The 20992-nt window shown below is 32.2% G+C and overlaps 1 protein-coding gene across 11 annotated transcripts in view; it reads right to left on the bottom strand.

The window, feature by feature from the left end:
* Positions 1-20992, bottom strand: part of Ars2 (arsenic resistance protein 2) — a 94163-nt gene that overhangs the window by 22220 nt on the left and 50951 nt on the right. For all 11 annotated transcript variants that reach the window (XM_035377353.2, XM_035377358.2, XM_035377360.2 and 8 more), the window contains 3 exons: positions 2581-2714; positions 1571-1711; positions 158-349 (listed from right to left, as the gene is read on the bottom strand). In XM_035377353.2, the coding sequence (XP_035233244.1) occupies positions 158-349; positions 1571-1711; positions 2581-2714 (467 nt within the window). The remainder of the gene's footprint in view (positions 1-157; positions 350-1570; positions 1712-2580; positions 2715-20992) is intronic.

The following is a 20992-nucleotide window of genomic DNA, read 5'->3' as shown; positions in this document are numbered from 1 at the left end:
CCAGTGGAAATTGTTGGACATTACAAATAGAGGTGAAAATGCTTATGGGAGAGTAGTTTTTTTTTGGGGGGAGGTGTTAAACAAATAAATACACAGTTAATAAAGTGCATATCAGAAAGCTATTTTTTGAGGAATACAGGAAGAGAGTGTGTATTACCCTGTCATCAACCTCATCACTTTTCTCGTCATCTTCCCACAATTTCTTGATTTTGTCAAGATTCTGGATGATTCTAGCTGCTAGTTTAATATCTGCACGGACAACTTGTTTATGTGATGATATCCCATTTACAGACCTAATCCTTCTGCTCAAGTCTCGATTTACAATAGCACCAAGTTCACTATCACGAAGCTAAAAAAAAAAAAAAAGGGGGGGAATGCTTAAAAAATTAAATAAAAATTCAAAATACTTTACAGTTTTTACAGATAACAAAGTTCCTTAAAATTTTTAAATGGCTCCTTTAACTTTTTACAAATGTTTGTTATGAATATGTTCCTGTTGCCTGCAAAGGTTTTAGGGAGTTGAGGGCAAAAATTTAAATTTAAGATAGTTGAAGACAAAGTAACATTATTTTAAAAAATAAGATCTGAAAGTCTTACAAAATTAAATACTAAACTGAATAATTTGTGTAATTACAAAACTGAACCATTATCATTACAATGACCTCAACTGAATATCTATAACAAATGCTCTATAAAAACATTAAGTGTAACATAAAAACTACATAGAGTAAAGTTGAAAAGAAAGACAATTCTTTAGAAAACCAAAATTCAACATTTCATAAAAAATGCCCATATATATATAAATACAATGATTCTGAGACACAAAAAGTACTAATAATATCTTTATAATTTAAATCTGCATACCCTCCTCAATTAGATTATAAATTTTTGGTATTTTACAAAAATAACTTTCTATGGATTCAAGTATGAAAGATTCTAAAAACTTTAAAATATTATAACTTTCATATTAGCTATGAATGCATGAGGAAAAGAGATACCAAAATTTGTAACACTTAGATGCTAATTTTAATTTTTTTTACGGCTTACCTTTTTGGAATATGAAAATATTAACTTTAAACTGTGGAACATTCAGATTAGTACCACAAAACCTTATTTGAAATGGAAAAGAATTATATCTTCTTAAAAGTGCAAAGAATAATTATGCATGCATTCAAAAACTAATTCTATATTGCTTTATTCTGAATGCCATTTTGATTTACAATAAAATAATTTACTAAATAATATTTATACATATACAAATAACATATGTAATCAAATATTTTTTCTTAAAATTAAACAATAATTAAATAACAGCTAAAATTCCTGCGCACACATTTATTATCCTCTAGTTTTACTAGTGTTTATTTGAGAATTCTAAGAGTAAATGTACTGTTCACTCAGTACTAAAAAACTTTAAACTGAATGATTAAATCAAACATTATTAAAAAAATAAATAAAAATGCTAAGAATTAGATAAACACCAAAAAAAGATTAAGATAGAATTATAATTTATAATTTTTAATTCAAATAAAACATGTAACTAGTACTGAATCCGTAAACATTTCCTTACCCGGATACCATTCAATTTCCAACACATCTCTTTAATATTCACTGATCTCTCAAAAGTAACCCAAGCTCTTCGCACAAACCTACGTTCAGGCTGTGGATCAGCTATGGCCACCCGAAGGAAACCAGGAAACCGCTTACACAACTGTAATGTTCAAATTTAAGTTAACAAACATACCCTTACTAAACAAGAATAACATTTTAATGTCATATCAGTTAGTTCAAATAATAAGAAATAAAAAGATTAAGATCAAATTACATTATCTTTTACGTATTTTGTAATACAGTGGTCTCAAACTGGCAGACTCTGAAGCAATTTTGTGTGGCCCAGGAATACATTTTCCATAAATTAATTAGCATTATTATAACAAGAATTTGAATTTAAGATACACAGCACAAATAATCCAACCTAATACATTATCATTTCAAATCAAAATACTAACTTTAATTTCTAATAGTCCCATCTCTTTTTTAATTTGGTTATTAACCCTTCTAAACTCTGTTAATTTCAAAATTAAAAGTTGTCAAACCATTCTTACAGAACTCTAATGATGCAGGCACTTACATAACTCTTCAGCCAATAATTTCAATTTGCAAATCAAAAACCAAAGCTAAATCATTCTGAACCAAACTTTCCTCTTGGAAATGCTGCATTCTTTCTCTTGCTCTTCTACTGCCAACTTGCTGCTTCTTGTCTTCAAATATATTAAAAAAATCTAAAGGAATTGAAGTAGCCCTTCAACAGTAGGTGTGATTACAGTGTTTTTATCTGTAGCTTCATCAAAATTGTTTACCCAGAACAAGAGTGTTGTTTAGGTGGGGTGTTCTATTGAGTTGTGATTGTAAAGATCTATCTTCTATTGTGTTAAATTTTAAAAATAAATGTAAAATACAGCATAGCGTACGGTAAAATTAGATGTAACAAAGAGATTGCTTTTCTCAATTAAGAATAAAATTAGGGGATTTAAAATTAATTTTTATCTTACATACACATATATCATACATAAAACTTACTGCTTCAACTTCTTGCTTAGTAATAGAAGGCGCCAAATATCTAAGAAAAATAGAGTGTGTTTTATGAAGTGGTCTTGGCTTTGGCTCATTTTTCTCTTCTTCAGCTTCACCTTCATCTTCCTCTTTTTCTACATCTAGGGGGGGGGAGATAAATTATCAGCAAATTTATACATAAATGACCCACAACTACTACAATATTTATTTAAAAGGAACCAATATTCCATTATTATAGATATTTAAGATTCCATTAGCAATGCATAAAATACAGTAATATTAACATTAAAATAGCTAATAAGATATATCTTGAATTTTATTTCATTGTATCTTAAATATCACCCGCTCTTACTGCTGTCTACTGACACTCCCTTTAAAATCATTCAGTGCTCCTGGAACTGTTACCTATCTCATCGCCATCACCTTCTTCAATGCTCATTCCGTCTTCCAAATTCAGAACCCTCCAGAGCAGTTACATATCCCCATTTTCTTGAAGCTCTTTGCTATAACTGCCTCCTCAATAGAGTTAGATGATCTGCTCCAGAACTGATTCCAATAACCAATTTGTTTAACTGGCAGAAAAAGCAGTTGATTCTAGAAAACAAAGTAAAAGAGTAGTAGCTCTTTCACAGTTCATGCAGAGCTTTTGTTGGATTCGTATGAATTAATTTCACAGAGTGAACTCCTAATAGACCACAAAGCTTCACTTACCAAGAGCTTTTGCTGGAAGCAGACCTGAAAATTTCGATTACCACTTTAGGGAAAAAGAGAATGTTTATTCTCCTATCTTAAAAGTGAGTCATTTTTATCATTTCCCAACTTTTTGAATTTTATGTGGGGTACTGTTTTGTTATTGGGACTGGAGTCTTCTCCAAACGTTTTTCTAAACTTGCCAAGAGATTGGTTCATATGATGTTGCTAATGATTGCTTTTAAAGTAGTTACAATATTTACTTTTTTAAAAATTGCCAATGAGAATACAAATTCTAAAGATGTAATGGTAGCTTGTGTTATTATTATTATATTTACCACGGATATGAAATTCTGGGATTTACCTAATGATGAAACAATATATATATATATTGTTAATATGAAAGTAGAAAGATAACACAAACAAGAGAGACCTTAGTGGTTAATAATTTTGTGCATTGAGCTGCAAAATTCGAAAATATTTGCAAAGAAGATGAATGTTCAAAAGCTATTGCTTTAAAGTACATTTGACATTGTCGTTCCTGAGTAAAATAGTTACACCATGTAAAAACAACAAATACTAAAGAATTAAGACACAATAACATGCCGAACAAATACTAATTCAGAAGTCGAACAACAAAATCAGCATTATATTTTCAAATTTTCACAGGTCTAGTTTCGATGGTTTTACCGAACTACCATCATCAGTTGCAAAAGCGCAAATTAAGCCGACGGTGGTTCGATAAAACCATCAAAACTAGTTCTGTGAAAATATAACATTGATTTTGTTGTTTGACTTATAAATTAATAAATGTTGATTTTGTTGTTTGACTTATAAATTAATAAATAAGTCATAATTATTGCATAAAAAATGTAAAAATTACAAAACGAGATAGCTTCAAAATCAAAAAGGGATGAGAAAAAACTGATAAATTTTTTAAAAAATGCACGCAAATAATTAAAAACTAGAATACACAGCAAGTATGTACAAATAATTGCAATAAATGGTAAATTAGCCCAACCTGAGATTTAAGCTGGACTTATCAAGGGAAAAGCGGCTCAAAACTCGGATTCAGGCAATATCATTACGTTTTGTCAAACGAAAACAATTGAGACTGAAAACGGAATTTTATAATTAGCATACCTGCCAACTTTTACGAATTTTTCGTAATTTTTACGAAAAATGCATTTGTCTTTACGATTTTACGATCGTAATCCATTTTTTTACGATTTTTCTCCTTTTTCAAGTGTTTTTAGTGATTTTTGTCGAAATTTTAGAATTTTTCGCCAATTGCATCGTGTTTTACCGCCAACTACCGACTACTTCGAATCCAGTAACCTGCGGTTTCTCCCAACTCGCCGCTTAACCAGCCAATCCAATGCGCTGAACTTGTTTCTCCCACTCTTTTCTTTGTGGGTGCCAAATTATTTTTTTCGCGTTCGCTTCAGCAGCAAGAGAATTACTCAGCTCAGACTCAGCGAGCGTGGATTGTCGCATTCTGTTTTTTTTTTTTTTTTTTTGGTTTGTTTGTTTGCACGTGCTACGAATTTTCTTAATACGTCATTGTTACAAAATGAGTTAAAAAAATCGTATTCTCAATATTTTCGGCCTACCTACAAAGCTGAATTTCCAACAATTAAAGAATCCTTCAAAGGAAACAACTATGCATTTTGCAACGTGTGTGTGTGTGACTTCATAAGTCATGGTGGAAGAAGCGACATTGTGAAGCATGTTAAGTCTAAAAAGCATGAAGTTAATGCTTCGGCTTCGACAACGTCAAAGAAAGTGGATGATTTTTTTTCAAATTCGGCTACGAATTCGGATGCCGATGTCATTTTGGCAGAGTGTTTGTTTACTGCATTCCTCATCGAACACGACGTGCCGCTACGCCCTGCCGATCAACTTTTCAGATGGATGTTTCCCGACTCCAATATTGCTCAGAAATATGCTTGTGCTCACACGAAAACACCTTCTATTGTGAACGAAATTGCTTGCGATGCACAAAGTAAAACGATAGCTGCACTCCAGAATTCAGCATTTTCGGTGTCAATCGATGGCAGCAAAGACAGCGATTGGAAGCTTTACCCCATCGTTTTAACATATTTCTGTGATGGTTCTAATGAAATGAAAACTCATCTTTTGCATCTTCCATTGTTAAATGGAGATGCTATGGGGGAAAATATTGCCTCCTTGGTAATTAATGAGTTGAAACAACTTAACATCCCAATATCAAACTGCATTTCATTTGGTGCAGATAATGCTCATGTCATGGTGGGTGACAAAAAGGGTGTAGCCTCTTTCCTCAAAAAAGAACAAAATGAATTAATTGTTATTGGATGCCCATGCCACTTAATTAATTTGGCAGCTGAAAAAGCTGCAGCTGCTTTACCATTAAATATTGACCAGCTTCTGACTGATGTGCTTTTCTATCAGGAAAAAAGTGTAAAAGGAAGAAAACCTAAAGAATTTCCTAGAACTGTGCTCTGGTGAAACGACAAAAATTCTGAAACATGTATGCACGAGATGGTTATCCTTAGGCAGAGTGCTAAGAAGGTTTATTGAACAGTGGGATGCATTGCTAAAATATTTCCACGAAGAGACCAAAACGAAACCACAGATCCCATCAAATTTGTCGGCATATAAGATTCCGAAAACCAACTTTGCTTCTAATCAAAATGCTTTAAAAGGGAAAAGCCAACACACAGAATCAAACCCTTTAAAAAGAAAATGCTTAGAAGACTCCTCAAAGGCCAACTTTGTTAAAGAAGTTGAAGGGAAGAAGAACAGTCTTCTATTAGCCGGGAGGATAAGATTTTCCATCTTCTTTCTTCGGATTTGAACAAAGCATATTGTAGTTTTGTGTTAAGTACCATTAAGATTTTTGAAAGTGTAAATACCCTTCTACAATCAGCTTCACCAAAATCTCCTCTGCTTATCCAAATTCTTAATGATCTTTTGAAAGAACTTTATACTAAGTTTGCAAAACCGTCCGTTGTGAAAAACAGTGTGTTGATTCGTGTTGCCTATAATAGTTTGGCAAATCAAAAGGATGACAATGATCTTATAATTGGAAATCAAACCAGGGAACTTGTAAATTCTTTGAAAGATCACGAAAAAAAAAGAATTTTTTTTCAATGTGTTAGAAAGTACTTTTCCTCAGCCTGTGATTACATTGTAAGGAAGTTTCCTTTGCAAAATGAAGTTCTTTTAAATGCCAAAGTGGCAAATTTGAAACAAATTGAAAATTCATCTTTTGAAAAGATTTGTTTTTTTATTGATAAATTTCCATTCTTGTTAACAATTAAAGAAAATGAATGCCATAATGATGCTTTAGATGAACTACAGAACCAATTTTCTGCTGCACAGTTTGAAGACTTTGCCAGTTCTGGAGAAGATAGACTTGATGTCCTTGTTGGTACCTTAAAAAGAATAAAAAGAGCTGATGAAACACCAAAATATGATAGACTAGCAAGAGTTTTATGTGCTATTCTCGTAATTCCACACAGTAATGCTGAGGAGTGCGAGAGAGTCTTCAGTGTTGTGAAGCAAAACTATGTTTCGTTCTTCAATTTCACCAAAAACTCTAGAAAACATTTTAATTGCTAAATGTTATGAGGAAACATTGTTATGACAGGAAATTTTCCAAAGAATTTTTGGCTAAAGCCAAAAAATGCACTCTAAATTAATTGCAATAATTTTTTTGTGTAACATTAAGTTCTTGTTTTATATTTCCTAATAAATTTTGAAACAAAACTATGTTTCGTTCTTCAATTTCACCAAAAACTCTAGAAAACATTTTAATTGCTAAATGTTATGAGGAAACTAATTGTTATGACAGGAAATTTTCCAAAGAATTTTTGGCTAAAGCCAAAAAATGCACTCTAAATTCATTGCAATAATTTTTTTGTGTAACATTAAGTTCTTGTTTTATATTTCCTAATAATTTTTTTAGTTACTACTTAATTGAGATTTACTAATGTAAGTACAATTTTCTTTTTTCTATTTATATAAATTGTTATTTTTTCAATATCAAAGCATGATATTAATTCTTTGTGTTCTTCTGAATTTTGGAGAAATCTTCTGAATTTGGGGGAGAAATCTTCTGAATTTTTATCTTTAGAGGTTGACAGGTATGTAATAGATTAATATAACTGGAATTCTAACATTTCTTAAAAGGTCATTATCAATACTATTAATGCACTTCTTAGAATTAAAAGAATCTGTAATAACACAGACCTCCTCCAAGAAGAAGTACTCTACTTCATTAAAATCTTGCAAAGCAATCTTATTCCAAAAACAATCATTAAAAGTTCTTATAATAGTCATTTACCTTTATTTTAGATTATTTCAATTGGATAATGAAATTTTTTACTTAAATCCTAAGGGAAGGTAGATAGATGATGGATGGCTAATTCCCATGATCTAATGTAAAATAGTTTCCTAGTACTGCCTCAATTTTTCTCTCTTAATTTGGCACAGAACTTCAGCTAAATTATTAAATTTATTATAATATTACTGTTTTCTGGTCATACCTATTCTTTTATTAATATTAAGTGCCATTTTCATTTCGAACTCGTTTGTCCGCCCTCTAGCGTGAAGAATTACGATTTTTTACTAACAAATTGCTGATTTTTTCCAATTTGCACTGCTTCTGGCCAGATAAGCACTTACATTTTTTCATGACTCAGTTTTGAACAAGATGCTATTGTAACTTCTTGTTTAGTTTGTTAAACTTAATAATTTCTATACTTTCAAAGTAGACTCAACTAATGAGTATATCTCAAGAATTCAAAATTTGTATTATTACATTTTTAAACAGTTCAATGACATTCAGCTAGCACAGTAACACGTGCATCACAACAACAGAATCACGTAGCATGAACGCCATTACAGTCATAGTTATTTTAAATACACATCACATCCCTTCCTCCAGTTTATAAACAATAATAATAATATCAATACAAGTGCATTCACAATATGCCATACAATAAACAAATTAAATAAAAATGATACAGTCAAAAGTCATTAATTCGGACACCCATAATCCGGACCTCAAAGCTACAAACTTTCTGCGCATGCGGCGCTTTCGCGCATGCGCACAGGCGTTTACGAGAGCGCGTAAGACCCTTACGGCTGCGAATATGTTTGTGCGCATGCGCGTTTAATGTGTAACGGAGTTATACGCTAAGTTATCTAATTCAGTTAATGTTGCAGATTGCGTTGTTCCTTAATCTTCGAAATGGATCCGGCTTATTATTTTTTGCAGACTGTTAGAGCAATTTTATGAAAGTAAGCTTGAACTTTCGATTATGTCAAATAGAATTTCGGATATATATTTACTACAAAGTGAAAGTATGTTTTGAAATCCGAAATCTGTTTATCAATTTCACGCTGCTCTGCGGCAGGGGGGGGCAGAAACGCCATTATTAGATTATGATAGATTAAAAAGATTATGTCAAATAGAATTTCCGATATATATTTACTAATATGTAATTTGTATCTACAAAGCGAAAGTATGTTTTGAAATCCGAAATCTGTTTATCAATTTCACGTGGGGGATCGGAAGTTGATCTGTCAGCACTATCCTTATCTTCAGGGCAGATGTTTTTATTTTATTTGGTTTATAATTCCGTACTTCGTCTTTGATATGATTTAAATCAAGTTCCTCATTGAAAACGAAAACATTTCGATTGACAAATTAGTCGGTATTCTCAACACAGCAATTATAGGACTTGAACAGCGGAACTTTGTAACTAAACAAGAAATTATGTCTGTTTAATAGAATTAAAGAGAAAGTATTATCACATGAAACGAAGCAACTTACATTGAAAGAAATGTTTAATAAAGTAAACAAATAAATATTAAGCTTTTTCTTTTTGTAAATTTTGATACCCTTTAGATCATAATTGTTCTTTATTTCATAAATTACGGTTTCATATTTTTAATTTTGTAATTTCTGCATGCCATCTTACCAGATTTAAACTGATGATCTATAATCCGGAATCGCCGAAGTCCCGACGAGTCCGGATTAACGACTTTTGACTGTATATGCAATATGTTACATTATTTTATTCCATGACAAAGTCTCTATACCTTGAAGGTTGTCTAATCAACCGTCCACTTCTTGTTACTGTATTATTAGACAAATTCTTTTGTTGATTTCCTATATTAACAGGCACAAAAAGATTATCAGGGCTTCCATTTGAATTTTCCTCTTTATCTACTAATATATCATCATAATCATTATTAATTTTGTAAGGTGATTTTGAAAATTTTACATGAAGTCTGTTTCTTCGTAATATTTCCCCATTTGAATTTCTTACAATATAGGATCTAGGAGCTTTATGTTTTGAAATTATATCACCTTTATCCCATTGCCCAGCTCTACAGTTGAACAAGGTTATACTATCTCCAGGTTTTAACTCGGGCATTTTCTGTGCCTAAGTTGACCCGTTACTTTGAGGATATCTGGGGCTACTATATTTAAGTTCGAAATCCCAATCTTCAGCAAATTTCTTAAATAAGTAGCTATTACAGGGATTATTGTCGCAAATGACTTCATTTGCAATACCATACCTGGCAAAGATGCATTTTAACTTTATCATAACTTCATTTGCTGTCTTATCTTTTTTGTTAGAAACCTCAATCCATTTAGAGTAATAATCGATAACTACTAAATAATTTTGATTACCAAATTGCAAGATGTCAAGGGCAATTTTTTCGAATGGTTTAGTTGGAATTTCATGTTGCATCAGAGGTTCCTTTTGATTTCTATTTCTGAATTTTTCACATATTTCACATTTGGAAACACGCTGCTCAATGTCATTTCCCATACCTGGCCAGTAAAAAATTTCACGGGCTCTACTTTTACATTTCTCAATTCCAAAATGGGCTTCGTGAATTAATTGCAACATATCTTTTCTCAAACCATAAAGTACAACTAATTTTTCATTAACAAATAACAAGTCGTCATTAATATAAAGATCATTTTTAACTTTAAAGTATGTTTTTACACTACTATCTACTTTTTTGTAACATTTAGGCCAACCCTCTTTAATATATTTCATAACTATTTGCAAATCTGAATCTGATTCAGTTTCTTTCCTAAATTGCACCACTCTTCTTACACTCATAGGCAAATATTTTGAAATAATGTGAACAACATTTAGCATTTCAGGATCATTCCTAATAGTTTCATTCACAGGATATGCATGTGACAAAGTGTCAGCAAAAAGCATTTGATTTCCTGGAACATAATTTATCTCAAAATCATACCTTAGTAATTTTAAGATCATCCTTTGCATTCTAGACGAGATTTTATGCAATGGTTTCTTAACAATTGCCATTAACAGCTTATGATCACTTTGCACTGTGACTCCATAAACAAAATTGTGGTACTTTTCAAAAGAAAATACTATGGCCAATAGCTCTTTTTCGATCTGTGCATAGTTTTTTTCACTATTAGTCAGACTGCGAGACACAAATGATACAGGCTTACCATTTTGAATTAAGACACAATCCTAGGCCATCTTTCAAAGTATCACACTGTATAATTATATCTTCATTACCACTGAAAACTTTTAAAATTGGAGCTTTGGTTAGCAGTTGTTTGATGCTGTTAAATGACTCTTCCTGAGTCTCTCCCCAATTAAATTCTACCTTTTCTTGAATGATTTCTCTTAAAGGAGCAGTAACTTTAGATACATTAGGTATGAATTTTGACAGAAAATTTAACATTCCTAACACCCTTCTTACTTCAGTTTTTGATTTTGGTGTTGGCATATCAATAATTGCTTTAATATGACTAGGATCGGCTTTTACACCTGACTCAGAAATAATTTGGCCTACATATTTGACTTCCGGTACCCTATACTGTAATTTATCAGGATTAAATTTTATATTTAGAGACCTAGCTCTTTCAAGAACCTTAGAGATAATTATATCACGAGTACCTCATCTGATCTTGCAATTATGATATCATCAAAATAAATGTCCACACCCTCAATATCACCAAATAATTTTTGGTTTCTTTTCTGAAATATTTCTGGGCGGAGGATATTCCAAATGGCATTGGCATTTTATTAAATTTATATCTTCCATAACGAGTATTAAATGTACATAGTTCAGAGCTAGCTTCATCTAGTGGTACATGCCAAAATTCATCTTTTAAATCTACAACTGAAAATACTTTTTTACCTTCTAACCTACTAATTATATCATCTGGAGAAGGAATTTGATAGTGTTCCCTTTTAATTACTTTATTTACATCTCTAGGATCCAAGCATAATCTCAGACGCCCATTAGGTTTTTCAACTATAATCAAACTTTGAACTCAATCAGTTGGTTTATTTATTTTCGATACTATCCCTTCTCTTTCTAGTTTATCTAAAGTATCTTTTAATTTAGGCTGTAAAGCCTGAGGAACATGTCTTGGGGGCGTATTACTGGTATTACATCATCTTTAAGGGTTATATGATATGGTTCGTCAGGAAATTACGTTGTACCTGTAAATACATCTTTATACTGAGCAATTAAATCATTTTTATTAATGATATTGCACTTTATGGAATTAATCCTTTCAATTAGCTTCAATGCAGAACAAGCTGTTAATCCTAATATAGGCTTAGATCTTACATCAAGAACATAAAACTGTAAAGGTACATTCTTAAGCCTTTTCAGTTGAACAATTAATTATAAGAGTACCTTCTGGTTTTAACTTAAAATTACCATATGCAGTTAAGAACAAATAAATCAGTTTCATTAAGTTTAGGCTTAAGTTAAACATGATTTAAAACATATAAAGGCAAAATATTTACTTCTGCATCAGTATCTAACTTAAAATCAACCTTGAAAGACTTATTATTTACATACATTGTAATACATTTCACCCATGTTTCACTTACCTTGTGAATATCCTTATTTACTTCATCAATAGAATTTGTTAGTTCTTTGATTGATTTTGCACTTATTTTAAATTCACTATGTCCGTTTACTGGTGGATCTATCATTAGAGTCAATAAATACGCTATGTTCATTATATATACAAATTCATTATTTGGTATTCCAACTTCATGAATGGAACACCCCGCGGCAAAGTGGTTCTTTACTTTGCATTTCGTACACGCCTTTCCGAAAGCTGGACAATCCCGATATTTGTGCCTTCTTTCGCACTTCATGCAGTCATATTCTAGTGCTGACTGCTTCTGCTGAGACGACAATTTCGGTGGCACTGAGTGTTTTGATTGATGCTGCTGTTTTCTATATTTCTTCAGGCTTCACTGGATCATCTTTCATGTTCCGGAGTTGCTCTTTGCTTGTTTCAGCGGCACGGACTATTTCTATAACTTTTTCTAATCCTAGGTTAGATTCTCGAAGCAAACGATCGGTCAGACTCCTATCCTGAATGCCTAATACAATACGGTCGCAAATCAATCCATTTTCTTGTTCAGCAAACTCACAAGCTGACGCAAGTCTTTAACTGAGCGACATAACATTCAATTGTTTGTCCTTCTTGCTGGCTACATGAAAAGAATTTGTAACGTTCATATACGACATTCTGCCGAGATGAACAATAATCTTCAAAAGACTTCAAGACTTCTTCGTACTTCTCTTTATTCTCAGGTGGCTCAAATCGAAACGTTTTATAAATTTTGAGTCCTTCAGTACCCAGTAAATTCAAACGGCTTGCAATTTTAGTCTTATCTGGCTTGGCATCCTTTTTCGTTGCAAGTAAATAGTTTTCTAGCTCTTGCTTCCATTTTTCTTTAACATTTCCAACGGAAAATGTTAGTGGAGCAGGTGGTCTGAAATCCATTTTGCTCCGACACCATGTAACTTCTTGTTTAGTTTGTTAAACTTAATAATTTCTATATTTTCAAAGTAGACTCAACTAATGAGTATATCTCAAGCAAGAGTTTAAAATTTTTATTACTACATTTTTAAACAGTTCACATGACATTCAGCTAGCACAGTAACACGTGCATCACAACAACAAAATCGTGTAGCATGAACGCCATTACAGTCATAGTTATTTTAAATACACATCACAGACATTTTGTTAGAATAGCGTCTGCCCTCGACCTTCGAAACCCCCCCCCCCAATTTAGAAGACTAGGTTTTCCAAACTGGCCGTTACATACCATTGGCTACTGCTTCTTTATGTTTGTTTCCCCCTTCTACATAGTCTCACCTCATTGGAGAATTTTAACTACTTTTCTTTTCTGGTAGCACTCCTTTGGAATTCTTATATTTACGGCAACCCTTTTCAGCAAATTTTGATCAGGCAACTGCAATGGGTGCAAGTATGTTTGTATTATTTTTCCATTTTTCTTTGACTTTAGTCTTAACATGACCCATTTTAAGACATTATTATTATGTTCTTCTAAATTTTCTCCTTAAAAAAGTTTATATTCTTTTTGCTAGTTGCTCCCTTAAAATTGTGCAATTTTTGTAGCTCTTTAGCTATTTATGTTATTGTACATTTGCCTAACTAGCATTTCTTGTATAGTTTTTTTCTTGCTTAATAGTAAGTTTTACATTTACAATTTGAATTGAGGCACATCGGGAAAAGAAACAAAACCACTGAGACTTAGATTAAAATTAAGTTTGAGAAGATAATTAAGTTTGATTATTCTATTAATAAAATTCCAGCCTCAATTGTTTTTGTTTGACGAAACGTGCTAACGGTATTATCTGAATTCTAGTTTTGAGCCACTTTTCCCTTGATAAGTCCGGCTAATTTACCATTTATTGCAATTATTTGTACATATTTGCTGCGTATTTGATATGTTTTTAATTATTTGTGAGCATTTTTTAAAATATTTAAAATTTATCAGTTTTTCCTCATCCCTTTTTGATTTTGAAGTTATCTTGTTTTGTAATTTTTACATTAAGTTTTTACGCGATAATTATGACTTCTTTAGTATTGTTTGTTGTTTTAAATGGTGTTACTATTTTACTCACGAACTACAATGTCATATGTACTTTTAAGCAATAGCTTTTGAACATTTATCTTTTAATTAAACGTTTTTTTAAAAAAATACATATATATATATTAATTTAATACTTGACTTTACTTGCTTGTTTTTCAAAAGACTTCATTAGTACTTTCCTTTTAAAACTTTAATTCTTAAATGCTAATTTATAAGGGTACCACTTTATTGGTATTTCTTTTTGGACCTTCTTCACTTTTTACTTTTGGTTTTGACTTTTACCTTTGCCTGATTAAAGAGTTAAGTTTGGAGGCAACTTTTCCTTGATAAGTCTGTCTCCTGCCTGCTCAACAGTCATTCACTTATGCATTAAAAAAAAAAAAAAAAAAAAAAAAAAAAAAATTGTTTGGATTAACTTTAATTTGCTAAATTAGTGAATTTATTTTCATGAATTGGTTTTGCACTTGTTTTACTTATGCTTCTGAATTTAAATGATATTGTAGATTAGTTTGAGAATTAAATCTTTTATATGTTTACACATTTTTTTTAAATAATTTTTTGGCTTTAAATTTGGTTTTTTACTTTTATACGTGTTTGTTAAAATTAATTATTTAATTTGTATAAATATATATATATATATATATATATATGATATAAAACGAATGATTTGGAGCTCGGCAGTGGAGTAATAGATAAGTAGCAAAGAAACTTGGCAAGGCAAACATGTCTGGATTCAAAATAACTTTATTATTAAGGAAAAGCAAGTCGGGATTCGCAATATTTGGTTCACATATGGACGAGCGTCTTATGCACTCTACATTTTTGTTAGGTCAGCACATATTCCTTGAACAAAGAAGGTAGCCACAAAGCTTTTGGCCAGGAGGAAAGCTTAAGCGACAGTGACACATCAGTTCTTAGAAAGAAGTGAGGAGTCAGTTTTTATTTATGGTTTACAATTCGGTGATTAGTCAAGAGGCATCTGCATTAAGGCTTACATATGATTGCCGATTAATTTGAATGACACAATTCAGACTTAAGCACTAATAATTTAATTATAGTGAATATTACTAATAATTTAATTATAGTGAATTAAATTTAGAAGTTTGCTTTCATATTTATCTTACACATCCCCCCTTTCAAAAAAGAAAAAAACAGAGTTAAGACTTTTTGAGACAAAAGCATTAGCGTAGCAAAACATGAGATATATAATTTTGAAACATACAAAATATGAAATTAGCTTTTGAACAATAAATCTATAGTATGTAAAATTTTGAGTTCAATAATAATTTTTAAAGTCCTATGAAAATTTGAGTCCAATCTGTAGAAATGTCTTGTTTCTGGAAACTTTCACACACAATTTTGATACTTCAGGGAAGTATTTCCAAAAATTACAATAGTAAAGATTTTATATACCCACAAATTATTACAAATAATAAAAAATCCTAAAATTTACAACAATTTTCATATTTATATAAGTAATACTTTATCATTTTAATTCAGGGTTCGTAGCCACATTTTAGTTAAAAAAATAAGCACCTATAAGCACTTTTCAAGCACATTTTAAGGAAAAAATAAGCACCTGTCTAATTACATTATACACAACTGCATATCCTTAAAAGAAAAATTACACTTGTAATTTAAAATATGAGCAATGCCATATTTATTAAGAAAATGAGCATTACCTCAACCATGGAAAACAATTAACTGTTTTTTTTTTTTAAATTTTAAATGACAGTTCAATTTACAGAATTAGTTTACAATGAGAGGGAGAAAAAAACTATGAAGAACTAAACTATATTACAAGATTTAATGATGAAATTTCAGTTCAAAATATAGAAAATAAATAATAATAAGCCATATTAATTGTATTCGTATGGCACCTAATAATAAATACAATTTATTTTTCCACTCATATTAATATTTAACTAATTTAACTTAAAAATCAAAATTCTGAACATTTTCTAAATTTTCATTGCATAACAGTTTTCTCTTAACATACATTCCAAGCAAAGTAATTTAAGTAAAAAAGAGGCACACTTCTGAAATCAGAAGATGGGAAATTGCTTCATGCAGTCTCCTTTAACAGTAAAAGCTTAACTAACCCACATACTCGGAAATTGCCGAATATTCCGGGTAGTAACTGGAAAAAGAGGAGTGGGGGAGATTGTAGCCGTTCTTTAGATTTCTCTCGGCTAAATAAATAATTCTGACATTTCGATATATGCATCATATAAAAATAGACCAATGGAACTATTCCGCTTAGAAAGCACAGTAAAACTCTTTTAAATGTCCATAAATAAATCTCCGAATGAACATCAAAATTAATTATCTCTGCAAAATACCGCAAACGTTATTGCGCAATACGTGCAGGGTAATTCTTCCACATGTGATATTACACAATCGAAATCAACAGCTGCCGGTATTCGTAGAATAAAGAACCAAATAAAGGAAAAGAAAGACCTACTAATCTGGGATGTTTCTGATTCTAATTTTCAACAGACTGCGTTAAATTTCCGGAACTGATTTAATCTTCACTTAGATTCGGTGAACCGCAAAAACTTTTAGTCCTATTCAATCAAGATTGGACAATGACACACACACACACACACACACAAAAAAAAAAAAAAAAAAAAAAAAAAAAAAAAAACCGCTGCTTCCATATTAGAGATTTTGCGCAGAAAGGGGAGAACCTCCCAACTTCTGTACTGTATAATGTATTGGCCCCACAACAAACAAACAAACAAACAAAAAAAAAAAAAAAAAAAAAAAAAAAAGAGAGAGAGAGAGAGAGAGATTATTTTGAATATTCGATTACTTTTCTTTTATTTAAGCATTCTGAATATTATTCCCTAGAAAGCTAATCTGTGTAAAAACACGCCCATTTTTGGAAGTTTATCTATACTTCAGCAGTTACTGCAACTATATTATTATACATATTCATGCATATACTCATAATATAAGCATAACGATCATAATAAACACGAATATGAACTAAGCACGCGGAACGAGAATGCAAATTATTAAAATCTTGATAGAAATTCAAACGTGTGTAGTATTTGGGTGGGCGGAAAAGAATACTGAATGTACCGGAATTTTCTACAATTTTTGCAACCAATAGAACGACGTGCACCTGTCTGTACTCTCGCGTGCACCCTAGGTTACAGTAATGCAGAGAAAGGGTGGAAAGCAATTTCCGGGAGTATGATTCACCATCTGACATTGCAAGAAAAGTTGTTTATTTAGTTTCAGCTTTGATACCAGGAAAAAAATACGCATTCATTAAAAAAAAAAAAAAAAAAAAGCACTAAAAGCAAAAAATAAAGGTTTTAAAGAAAAAGTAAGCACATATAAGGGCCTTTATATTTTATTTTCAAATATAAGGACTTATAAGCACTTGTAAGGACCGCTACGAACCCTGTAATTGCATGATTGAAATTATTATTTTATAACTACATTTTACACAAACTGGAAGACTTCACAGTGTTCTCCTAGTACACACATCCAGCTATTTAAGCAAATCCACTTTAAACAGATTCATGTATTAAATTTTCATCAGCGATTAAGTGAACCGCGCTACAACATTCCAGTATTAAAAAAAAAAAAAAAAAAAAAGTTTCAATGTACGAAAAAATAAAAATTTTATATAAAAAATTAGATAAAGTGGGAGCCTTCAAAGTTTATATTACATGAAGAGGATAAAGGGAACAATTATACAGAGGTAAAACAGGCCTTTGTTTTCTCAACCAATTGTCCTCATACTTAATATTTTACATACAATTATTGATAATTATAAGATTCACTTACCATAATTCCAAACAAATGTTAATATACTGTACTGCTAATTAAATTCCGATATAAATTTTAATATGATTACTCAATTTCTTAAATCTGGTATTTACATATTAATTTTAACAATATTTAATATTCTCCCATTTAATAATTATTTCATTTTTATTTCATATAGACATCATTCTCAAAATAATTATAAAATTCTTAAAATTCAATTTTTTAAACACTAATCTTAATTACATATTAATTTCAAAATTCTTATCTTGTCAACAAAATAAATCCAAAATTTTTAACATTAATTCAAAAATTGACAAAATTTATAATTACTAATAACAATGAAATCTTAGAACACTTATCCATTTTGATATTTTGCTAAAACAGTGCAAAATATTAAAATGGATAAGTATTCTAAGATATTTTGCTAAAACAGTGACTTTCCCTGAATAAAATCTTAGAATACTTATCCATTTTGATATTTTGCTGAAACAGTGTCACATTTTTATATATTCATCGAATCAAAATCATTTTGTAAGAAAACATCACACTTTCTGTATTAAGCAAGTTATTTATAATGATGCAGTAGGAGAAAAACTCAAAAAACTTTTCCATCACATAACATCAAAACACAAATTTGGGATATGGGCACTTAATTTTCTGGACCGAAACAACTTTGAAGAATAAATTTAGAACCGAAGAAATTGACCACACTTCAATACCACTTTTGATGATGCCGTAAATCATTACCATACTTGTTGACACATTATTTAGATGTTACGATGACCTTGGCCTGACTGAGAATACAGATGAATAGCTTCCTTGTTCATTTATTCATTATTAAACAGTGGCAGATTGGTTGGATACTCTGCATTGGAAGTTAAGATGAACACTTTACTCTTTTACTTCATCCATTCATTCAACGATGTGGAAATAAACTGCACTAGGAGTTCCACGCCTAGGGTCAAAAAGCGGCTGCGCCATTTTATTGTAATGAAACTGTCGTTCGATACTCTGCATTGGGAATTAGTTCCATGCACTTTTTCTGAAGAATTTACAAAATGAAGTACCATATTTGGATATTCGATGATATGTAACTTAATGAACGATGATCTTAGATAGAAGGGAGGGAGTCAGTTTTTAGTTATGGTTTACAATTTGATGATTGGTCAAGAGGCATCTGCATTAAGGATTACGTAAGATTGCATGATTGATGCAGTTTAGACTTAAGTGCTATTTTTAGGCCAGATACTAGATGAAGTTCCCAAATGAGATAGAAAATAAAAGAGGTTATAGTGAATTAAATTTAGAAGTTTGCTTTTATATTTTTTATCTTAATACATTGTTTTATATACACTGGTGTGCAAAAATTAAGGACGAATTCGAAAAATTAGCATATCAGCTGAACGAAGAGGCAGAGCGGACAGAAAGACCATTCAGGAGATTAAGTAAGGTGATGTACGGTAGCACATGCGCAGATATGCAGATAGACATAATGGGGGAGTGTCTGAGTAGTGTAAAGCATGTTGTCGGTGTAATATCAGTATTTCTGGCAAAGAGATTGCACGCCGTATAGCAGCTAAAATCACACCGAATTGCTGCCTCAGCGAGAAATGGCAAATAATCAATCTGTTAGATGACATCTGGATGCTTTTACCCGAGGTCGAATCATTGGGAAGTTGGAGGAAGGCCGCAGTATGACAAGTGTGGCTGCAGAGTTCGTAATTGCTCACAGCATCGTTTCACGACTTTGGAGACGATTTCAAACTACAGGAACAGCTATCCGGGGGTTTAGTAGTGGTCGTCCACGAGGAACAACACCCGCAGATGACCGGTATATTGCCTTACAGGCCAGAAGAAACAGGCGGCAGACAGCGGGAGAAATCGCTAGACACACGACACAGGCGACTGGACGACCGATATCGCGTTTTACCGTGGCCAGAAGACTGCACGTTGGTGGTCTGTTTGCACGACGCCTTGTACGGTGTGTACCTCTAACGCCTGCCCATCGGAGAAGGCGTTCTCTGTGGTGCCGGGAACACCGGAATTGGAGAGACAATGAATGGAGTACTCTTTACAGACGAGAGCAGATTTAGTCTGAGTAGCGATTATCATCGCATACTCATCTGGAGAGAGTGGGGAAGCCGCAATCATCCCTCGAACATCATTGAAAGGGACAGGTATGGAGGTGGCGGTGTTCTCGTTTGGGGAGGCATCATGCTTGGTAGTCGTACAGACCTTGACATCTTCGACGCAGGCTCAATCAACGGGACCCGTTATTGTAATGAGATTCTTCTTCCATATGTGCGTCTTTTTAGAGGCGCTATGGGTCTGCAGTTCCTTTTCATGGACAACAATGCACCATGTCATCGCACAGTAGCTGCCGAACAGCTCTTAGAGAGTGAGGATATTGAACGTATGGATTGGCCGGCACGATCTCCGGATCTCAATCCCATCGAGCATGTATGGGATTTTCTAGGCAGGCTCTTGGCTGCTCGTACCTTACCACCAGTAACGATTCCAGAGCTTTGATTGGCGCTGCAAAATGAATGGGCAGCAATGCCTCAACAACTCATCGACACCCTCATTCTCAGCATGGGCAGACGCTGTGAAACCTGCCTAGCAGTCAGGGGTGATCATATTCCCTATTAAAGATCGGCTTGCTGGACACCCATCACAGGGATGTTTCGGCCTTCAGTAGCATTGCGCTCAATGCTACTTTTTCAATAAAGCTTCTTTTTATCCCTCTGATTTCTATGTTAGTAAGTGTTGCTTACATTACTCATGTCCTTACGTATTGGGAATCTTACGGTATTAAATGTGTTGATTTGGAAAGCTTTTGTACAAAGTTATATTGAAAAGACCGTCCCGTCCTTAATTTTTGCACACCAGTGTATATATAATTTCTTCAGGAATGAAGAAATATTCACTCCGAAAGAAAGTGTGGAGAAGATCTTACTTCAGTTCGAAGGAAGCTTTGAAATGGAGATGTGAAGATATGACAAGCCCAGAAG

Source organism: Stegodyphus dumicola, chromosome 3 (assembly GCF_044657685.1).
Source record: "Stegodyphus dumicola isolate Sdum_Otavi_A_Nest chromosome 3, ASM4465768v1".
NCBI lineage: Eukaryota > Metazoa > Arthropoda > Arachnida > Araneae > Eresidae > Stegodyphus > Stegodyphus dumicola.
Note: the sequence above shows the minus strand (reverse complement) of the source record. Positions and strands in the feature narration are given on the sequence as shown.